This window comes from Lycium ferocissimum, chromosome 9 (assembly GCF_029784015.1).
Source record: "Lycium ferocissimum isolate CSIRO_LF1 chromosome 9, AGI_CSIRO_Lferr_CH_V1, whole genome shotgun sequence".
Taxonomy (NCBI): Eukaryota; Viridiplantae; Streptophyta; class Magnoliopsida; order Solanales; family Solanaceae; genus Lycium; species Lycium ferocissimum.
The window spans coordinates 20,596,745-20,606,404 of NC_081350.1; the positions used below are offsets into that span (position 1 = coordinate 20,596,745).

Below are 9,660 nucleotides of genomic sequence, written 5' to 3' on the forward strand. Positions count from 1 at the left end.
ATAACATCTGTAATATATTGGACGACAAAACCAAATCTCCCGGCATAGTTATTTTTGGTCAATCTTTCTATTTGTTAGATTGAAACTATTCTTTCTCGATAATTACCATAACTTTCTTATAATTTGGAATATTTAAAAAAAATGACATATTTAAAAACTATATAAAAAATAAATTATGATACAGTAATAGTTTACAATTCAAAATGTTATAGTGGTTAATGAAAAATATTTTTTGACTCTCCAAATTATAACTAGGACTAATAAGAATTAAGATGGGAGTATTATTTCTCATCCCGCAACTACCACAATGCATCAAAAAGCATATTTCCATTGAATAGAGAGTTGTTCCTTTAAAATCTCAGATTGGAAAAATGAAGAGATGGAAAATTAAAAAGAATGAAAACAAGAAACGTGGTTAACTAGTCAAAAGCACATCAAAATGTAGGAGAAAGCATTTTTTTTTCCATTTCATCCATCTCCAGTCTAACTGAAACAAGCATAACTAATAGTACTCCACTAATAGAAAAAGGAAAAACAGGAGTTGATATCAACCAGAGATGTTGGCACACTGTTGAAGCTTCTCTCCATACAATTTATAAAGTCTATAATCACTAACACAATGAGCACCCATTTTCTCATAAAATTTAATACTCTCTTCATTCCAATCAGCCACAAGCCAATCAACCATCCCCATTCCCATACTTGCAGCCACTGATGCAACAGCAGAAAACAGCATTTTGCCAAAACCCAACCCCCTATAACACTTCCTCACAAATATTTGGTCCATATTTAAACCTGGTTTCTCAAAAAACCCATTGTAGCTTGGAAAAACCAGCACATGACCCGCTACATAAACATCGTTTTCAGACCTGAAAGTAGAGGTGGCAAAATTAGTCCATGAAAACATAATCCGCCCATTTATTAGCTCAGTCCATCCATAATTGAGCTGATATGTAGCCCAAATGGACTCATGAGAAATTTTGTCAAAATATTTTCAATTTTTGTTTGTTTCATTTAATATGTTATATAAATATATAGAACTATAATAAAGAAAAATAATAATTTTTTGAGGTACTAAAAAATTACTCCCTCCGTCCCAAAAGGATGGACACTTTTCGCTTTTCAAGAGTCAAACTTCTTAATTTTGATCGTGTGTTTGAACATAGAATTATTTAATTTTTAGAAATAAAAGTCACATATTTGGAAATTACGTAAAAGTACTAAGTTTCCATAATTAATAATTTAAAATATTTTATAGACATGAAAAAATTATGGTAAGAATAACTCATTTGACTCTCAAAAAGGAAAAAGTGCCAATTTTTTTGGGACTGAGGGTGTATAAAAGAACCAATAAAGCCATTAGTCAAACTTATAATAAAAATTAAATGGGTTGGGTTATAACCCGCATTTTAAGCTCATTTCAGCCCAACCCATTAACTCAACTCATTTTGACTCGTCACTCGCCCATTTGACACCATTACCTGAAAGTGTTTGATTGCGGGTCAAGCACTGGGGCCTTGAGATTGAAGTTGTTCTTGATGATAGGGTTAAAACTGAGGTCTTTGTGGGGAGTTATGGGAAATGGGTTGGGTGAAACTTCGAGGATAAGGGCAGTGAAAGAATGGAAAGGTGGGGATTTGAATAAGGTGTTGGAAAGAGAGGTTTCTGTAACGGTGAGGTATTCTGTTAGGTTATGGTAATTAGCCATTTGAGTGATGAGTTTGTGAAGATGTGGAATGTCGTTGTTTGGGTCAGTTACAAGGCGGATTCTGGCTGAGATTTGGTGTTTGAAGGTGGAGGAGTTCTCTTGATCCATATGTGATTGATTGTGGTTGACTGGTAAGGAAGAAGAAGAAGAAAAGGGGGTATTTATAGGAAATGGGGAAGGATTGCATGGCAATTACGTGTTGATATTCACTGAATTTGATTATGGTAATAAATGGGGCTTTAGCAGCAGTCTCAGTGAATTACTAGCCCGTTTGACCAAGTTTTAAAAAGTGAAAAGTTCCAAATATAACCTCCAACTTTCTAATTTAGAACAGATATATCTCTCGTTAAAAAAATGATGCATATAAACCAAAAGGGGTTGCCCTTTCCACGATAAACCAAAAGAGGTTTATCGTGGAAGGGGCAACGTTTTACACAAAAAAAATTTGTCAAATCGAAATTATAAAAAAAAAAAAAAAAAAAAAAAAAAAATTGTCAAGGAAAACATTGGCTGCCCAACGTTTTTGCAAAATCTGATTTTGCAAAACGTTGGGCAAATCAGATTTTGCAAAAACGTTGGTCACCCAACATTTTACAAACTAATTTTTTTTTTTTTTTTTTTTTTTTTTTTTTTTTTTAAAGATGAGGTACCTTTTGATTTTTCCTTTTAAAATTTCAGTGAAGCTTTTTTTTAATTCAAACATACACCACAAGTCATAAAATAATTAACTCAAACAAATATTCTAATTCTAACCTTTCATACAATAATTTAAAATGTGTTTGCTAATATGTGAACATAAAAAAAAAAAAAAAAACTAAAAATATAAGTTAAATAAACGTCACACATTATCTGAATAGTAAATGTTAAATAATTTTTTTTTTTTTTTTTGTTTGTTTTTGTTTATGAAGATGAGGTACCTTTTGATTTTTTCCTTTTAAAATTTCAGTGAAGCTTTTTTTTAATTCAAACATACACCACAAGTCATATAATAATTAACTCAAACAAATATTCTAACTCTAACCTTTCATAAAATAATTAAAAATGTGTTTTCTAATATGTGAATATAAAAAAAAATAATACTAAAAATAGAAGTTAAATAAACGTCACACATTATCGGAATAGTAAATGTTAAATTAAATACGTAATTAAACACCACAAGACATATTATATATTTATTATAATAAAGACAACAACATATTCTTGGAAGATTGCATAAGGAAACAACGATCGTACAACTTAGGAAAAAACATAAAAACCAACAAGCAACAACAACTACTGATTTCTGTCGGGGCAGCGTGCAAGCAAACAGGTCATAACAAGAATCGCTGCCCCGATAGAAATCAATAGTTGTTGTTGCTTGTTGGTTTTTATGTTTTTTCCTAAGTTGTACGATCATTGTTTCCTTATGTAATCTTCCAAGAATATGTTGTTGTCTTTATTATAATAAATATATAATATGTCTTGTGGTGTTTAATTATGTTTTTAATTTAACATTTACTATTCAGATAATGTGTGACGTTTATTTAACTTATATTTTTAGTTTTTTTTTTTTATGTTCACATATTAGAAAACGCATTTTAAATTATTGTATGAAAGGTTAGAGTTAGAATATTTGTTTGAGTTAATTATTATATGACTTGTGGTGTATGTTTGAATTAAAAAAAAGCTTCACTAAAATTTTAAAAGGGAAAAATCAAAAGGTACCTCATCTTTAAAAAATAAAAATAAAAAATAAAAAATAAATAAAAAGACTTTAGTTTGTAAAATGTTGGGTGACCAACATTTTTGCAAAATCTTATTTTGTAAAACGTTGGCCAGCCAACGTTTTGCAAAATCTGATTAGCCAACGTTTTGCTTGACAATTTTTTTTTTTATTTTAATTCCGATCTGACAATTTTTTTTGTGTAAAACGTTGCCCCCTCCACGATAAACCCCTTTTGGTTTTTTTGTGGCAAATTTATGGCATTTAGGCTCCGGACTCCTTATTTTTCTATCAAAAGCTTGACAAAACACCTCACTTTTTAAAAATAATTATTTATTTATAAAAAAGAAAAAAAACTTTTCCCCCCCAAAAAAAAAAAAAAAAAAACTTTATCAAACAGACTATAAATTAGTACTGTGTCGCAGCTGATATTACTCCTCCATTTCTCGTTGGGTAGAATTTGTACAAGCAACATTTAAAAAAGTTGGTTCAACGTGTCGATCTTTCTTGCATTTGTTTTTTTTTTTTTGGGTGATTTCCAGTATCTTTTCCGTGAATTTCAGTATTCTTTAAATCTTATCTCTGCGTTAAAAATAATTATTATTCAATTAATTTACACACTCCGTCTCTTTTTCAAGTATAAGCCGGAAAATGAAATATGACATTTTTCTCACAAATGAAATATGACACTATGCAATGTCATAATGGGTCATTTGCACGATGACCCTTCGAAGGCACTGATCTTTAATTTTTGGCCCTCAAATTGGTGGTCTTTAATTTTTGGCCTTCATCTAATAACATAAGGTTTGGGGTTCAAACCCCGATTCAGTCAAAAAACAAAAAAATCACAAGGCAGAGTTTCGTAGCAAAGTTAGGCCTATTTCGTGCCAAAGTTAGGCCTCATACAGAGTTTTGAATGCCAGGTAGAGTTTTGAATGCAGAGTTAAGGTGCAAGTGCCTTGCGATTTTTTTTAATTTTTTTTTTACTGAGCTGGGATTCGAACTCAGAACCTCGGAATATTAAGCGAAGGCTAAAAATTAAAGACCATCAATTTGAGGGCCAAAAGTTAAAGACCAGTGCCTTTGAAGGATAATCCGCACAAAAAAATGTGTCATAATCCAATGCATATACATGTCCTTGACAACTTGGCCTAATGAAGCGAAAAATATAAAGAGAAGAGCAACTAGAAAATTCTTACTACAGTTTTGTGGCTTAAATGGGAGATTTTATAACTAAGGAAGAAAAACTAGTGACGTTGAGGAGGGAAAACTATGTAATTGCTTTTTAAAAACAATTTGTTTTTATTTCTAAAATATATGTTCAATTTGATCAAACATTAACCCCTTCAAAGATTCCCTGCCGATAATTCAGTAATAGTACGATCCACATTTGTGCAATCTGAAGATCAAACAAGCCTATGACAATGTGTTGGCTAACTGAACAAAACAATTACCTATCCATGCTATAATACTCAATAGTTGAGAAAATCTATACACCATGTCAAATCTGATCATCTATTGATACATCCTATCAACACAAAAATCACCAAAAATGTCCTTGGTAATGTTCGGTCTACTAAAAATTCTGCGTAAAATGCCTTTGTTTGTCATTGAACTGATTTTCTTTACTCAATGAGCAATTTACTACATGTTTGTAAAACATCTTTCCTTGTTATCAACTCTTAGGAGTCACTTTTTATTGTTCCGTGCATCCGGTTCAGTAGAAATTCCACTCAGCAGCCATATCAAAGCAACACCAATTAGGGCGCCAGAGAGATGTGCAATGTGATTAACATTTTGTAAGGCAGACCCTCCATTAATACCTCCCGCTAATCCTGTTGAAGCTTGGGCTGCTTCCATCACCTGATATGCCGAGTTACAGCCATAGCAGAGGTCAAGTTACTTGGATAAAAAATTGCAGCATTCATTGATTTTATCCTTATCATTAGAAGTAGTTGGTTTACCGGACCATCACCACTGGGGTTCTAAAAAAGAACTGATTTTGTTGATAGAGCTTTTGGCTTTTTTCTACTCTAGGTTACTCCTTAGACAAAACAAAGTGAAGACAACTAAAACTGAATCTGGGATCTCTACTAGCTTCCCCCTCCCTGGTTTCTATTGCTCCACTATAACTTTAGCACTTAAAAATGCAACGTCATCTTCTTGGATTATGAGATAAGGTGGGACAACCAGTCAATACTGAATTCAAACTTCAAGAAATGTCATTGGCCAAATATGGTATGGTAGTTAGAAAATCATATTGATTTATGGTACTCCGTAATCTATCATTCAGATGAGGAATTTCATTTGAAACCAAACCTATCGTAGAGTGAACTATCAAGTTTTAGCTCCTTTAAAGATCAAAGTTTGTGACTAAATGGAAGAGAATTAGCATGATTTGAATAAGTAACAATGTTACGTATGATTGATTATTGTTTTAATTAGAAAGGAAAGAGCGAGGGTATACCCTTTCTATGACAAACTGGCCCAATACAAGTACTTCAAGTATCTTTCTCCAGTCCCAAGACATCTGCAATAAAAACCAAGATGGTTAGACTGGTTTATCAATCAAGCGCAGCAGTAAACTGTCTAAATACGTCAATCTACACACAGACACTGATATTAAACAGAGGCACATAGATGAATGCAATAAAAAAGAAAGATGCAGGAATCACCTTCACAAGTACACTAATAGCAAAGAGTCCGAACACTGCACCAGATGCACCAACAGACACAGCATTTCTTGGCAGAATCAACCACGAGACAAGGTTAGCTCCAGCCCCAGTTAATATATAAGAAAGCCACAATCCAAAGTTCCCTTCCTCCTCTTCAACGAGTTTTCCTGGGGGCTTAAAATAGGTTAACATCTACGTTTATCATCTGCTATCAAGTATAGTGAAAATCCATCCTTAACAAGTTTTCCAGAAAATGTTTTCCAATTTTTCCATGTTTGGTTGGTCAAAATTTTTGGAAAACAAGATCCTTAAAAATGACGAAAATGACTTCCCTAATGGAAGTAGGGAAAACAAGCTTCATAAGTGACATTCCAAGTTTATTGTCTCCTCCCCACCAACCCAACACCCCCAACCCCCACCCATTGACCATCCCATCCCCGCCCACCCCGAACCCCACTCCCACTCCATCCCACCCCCATAGTGTTTTGCTAGATTACACATAAATGCTCTTGGGATAACATTCTTTTTGCTTACTTACCAAACACTAGAAAATAAGTAAGAGACCCACTTGTTTTCCAAGAAAACGTTTCCCTTCATACCAAACACACCCTAAGTATAACAACAACAACAACAACAACATACCCTAAGTATAACAAGAAACAGAATTCTTACCAAAAATATACAAAAAGAAAAGGTTACTTGAGAGGTGGTTCCTGTTGAGTGAAGTGCAGATGAAAAAAAAAGAAACAATTAGAAACATAAGTGATATCAGATGAAGAGAGAAAGCAACTGATAATTGGATTATGTGTCATCAAAAAAACTGATAATTGGATTATGTGTCATCAAAAAAACTGATAATTGGATTATGAGTTTTTCACTTTCCATTTCTAGTAATTGCAAGAAGAACTTAAATACTCACCAGTTAAAATGACAGAATGTTGCAGTCACAAACTGGTACCAATCAGGCCGATTGTGGTATAAGTATAATGCTTTTACTGCCTGAACCTGATATAAGTATTTTTTCAATTAGATCCCTTTAATCCAGCAGACAAGAGTAACATTATCTTCACAGAGTCCAGGTGGATAACACCCTTCAGATGGTCGAGTGGCACTATGGGTGTATTCGTGGTGGAGGAAAACATTTTTTAGAAAACCACTTCTCTTTTCCCATGTTCGGTTGCTCTAGAAAACAAGTTCCTTAAAAATGAGGAAAATGACTTCCCTAATCGAAGTAGGGAAAACAAGTTCCATAAGTGACATTCCAAGTTCATTGTCTCCTCCCAACGCCCCCAACCCCCAACCCTTAACCATCCCACCCCCGAACCCCACTCCCCAACCCATCCCACCCCTATAGTGTTTTGTAGAGATTACATATAAATGTTTTTGGGATAAAATTTTCTTGCTTACTTACCGAACACTAGAAAATAGGTAAGAAACCAATCTGTTTTCCAAGAAAACATTTTCTAGGAAAACATTTTCCTTCGTACCCAACAGACCCTATGTTTTCAATTGATCATCTCTCCTCATGCCACCACAACCACCCATGTTCAATTGCACTCACCAGTCCTAAGCCACCTTACAGGGTTGGGTGCATTTTTAATAGCATCCAGGAAGAATCATTAAATATATGTTGTGCCAATTATCTTCATGCAATCGAATTAAATATATTCAACGAAAGCTGCAATAAGGGGGAAACGCAAACTCCAAACCTGGAAGACATGATCTGCTACATATAGTCCAAGGTTAAGAAGCAGAATCCAGAATATTCCATTGACACGCTTCTCTGGCTTCTTTCCTTCAGGCTTCAGCATTTCTAGCTGTGAGGTCATATCTAATAAAGGTGTCATTTTTTGCAGCTTAAACTACTTCCTTAGCCACATTCTTCAGACATGTTGTTACATTAAAAAACACTCGAACAGGGAAAATACACGAGCAACCGATCCCAGATAAACTCAGGCCACATATGGCAATCTATGTAGAGTAACTAAAACTATGGAAATATCTAGATTGCCTTATAATTTTAGATGATACGGTCACACTAATTTTAGATGATACGGTCACACACTTCAAAACCTTATCCACCCAAAATAAAAAAGGAGCTGCAAAAGAGCTTCTTATCCAATCCTTTTCTTTACCACAGTAGCATTTCTCATGTTTGAATTGTCTATCTGATCACTAGAAATAGGACATGAAATTGTGTATATTTCCTGGTTCATACATAGATGTGAAGGCATTAAAGACGCCCAAGTAATTAATACAACTCTTCAATAATCAATTCAACTGACACTAGTGCTGTTTTCTGCTCAAAAATCCCACATTGTTATTTATATCTAAGAGCCCCTTGTATTTACAGGACCTAGGATCATTAGCACTTCTACTGTTAACTCTTTAAAATAAAAAAAATGTAAGAAAAAAGATACAGATTTGACTTTATTTTAGCTAGCAAAAGACAGTAGAGTCACCAAAAATAACCTAAAAACAAGAGATAGAATAGCAATTCTTGTCCTAAGTTGACTACCAATCAGTATACTTGAGAGTGGAAATTTAATAAATAGCCAGCCATATATCAAAAGAAAAAGGAAAGAAATAGGGGTGTTACCAGAATCATTGAATTTACAGAGAAGAGGAGATGGAGTAATAGGTGAAATTTTGAGTTTAAGGGGAAGTTTAGGCAGAGGTGTAGATAGTGGCATGGCCATGGGCATCAATCTGTGGACATAAACATTGTGTTTGAACCCCAAATGATACTGAAGCTGAAGTTGTTTCATTGCCGGAAAATCAAGAATGTAGAGACAGCAGCTGGTGGGGTTTTCATATGTTGTCCATTTATTTACACGCTGACGTGGTCTCAATTTTCACCTTGTTTAAGGGAGTCCGCGACTTTGGTAGCACAAAAAAAAATTGAATCAAACTAGCACAAAAAAAAAACACATTACTAGGTTTCATGCACTAAATTAGTGCATGAAAGGACTAAACTGCAAAAATGCAAGTTGCGCGTAGGAGGCAACAAAAAGTCGCCCCCTCCTTCCCCACCACAAATCCGACCATTTCACTTCCCCACCAACCCGCCATTAATGCCGTTTTCAGTGGTCCCCAACCCCCCAAAATGCTATTTTCGTATTGTTTTTCCAAAACTCAATATTCTTTAGATATTAAAGTGTAGAGAATAAGTTTAATTTAGATTTTGGAATAGAGCGTAGCGCAAACTCATTTTGAAAACTCAAAAACACCTTCATTCTAGGTATTTTACTATGAATTTTTTATTACATTGCTAAATATATTATTACCTTAGGTATGGTGGGAGGGATACGTGGTGGATTGCGCATTTTTTTTTGCGTTTTTGGGCAAAATTTCGCACTTTCTACCATCGCGATCGCCCCCCTTTACTTTTTTAAAAAAAAATTTGTTTATCTATTGTTAATTAGTTAATTATTTATTGCTTGTTTATTTAGTATTTGTTAATTTTTCGATGAGCGACTTAAGTATTTATTAATTGTTAGACTAGCTATTTCAATTGTTAGGTCGGCTAATTATTTATTTAGTTTTTGTTAAGCCAATTGTTTATTTGTTAATAA

At 33.8% G+C, this 9,660-nt stretch overlaps 2 protein-coding genes across 2 annotated transcripts; both read right to left on the reverse strand.

Moving 5' to 3' along the window:
• Positions 1-371: 371 nt before the first annotated feature.
• Positions 372-1,831, reverse strand: LOC132069285 (GCN5-related N-acetyltransferase 8-like). The gene is made up of 2 exons (XM_059462686.1): positions 1,482-1,831; positions 372-869 (listed from the first exon to the last, which is right to left on the reverse strand). The coding sequence occupies exons 1-2, from the start codon at positions 1,814-1,816 to the stop codon at positions 548-550; spliced, it is 657 nt and encodes a 218-aa protein (XP_059318669.1). The 5' UTR covers positions 1,817-1,831; the 3' UTR covers positions 372-547.
• A 3,017-nt stretch (positions 1,832-4,848) lies between these two features.
• On the reverse strand, positions 4,849-8,923 carry LOC132029848 (rhomboid-like protein 11, chloroplastic). The gene is made up of 7 exons (XM_059419229.1): positions 8,685-8,923; positions 7,795-7,916; positions 7,005-7,090; positions 6,758-6,798; positions 6,086-6,252; positions 5,878-5,940; positions 4,849-5,273 (listed from the first exon to the last, which is right to left on the reverse strand). The coding sequence occupies exons 1-7, from the start codon at positions 8,851-8,853 to the stop codon at positions 5,100-5,102; spliced, it is 822 nt and encodes a 273-aa protein (XP_059275212.1). The 5' UTR covers positions 8,854-8,923; the 3' UTR covers positions 4,849-5,099.
• Positions 8,924-9,660: the final 737 nt, after the last annotated feature.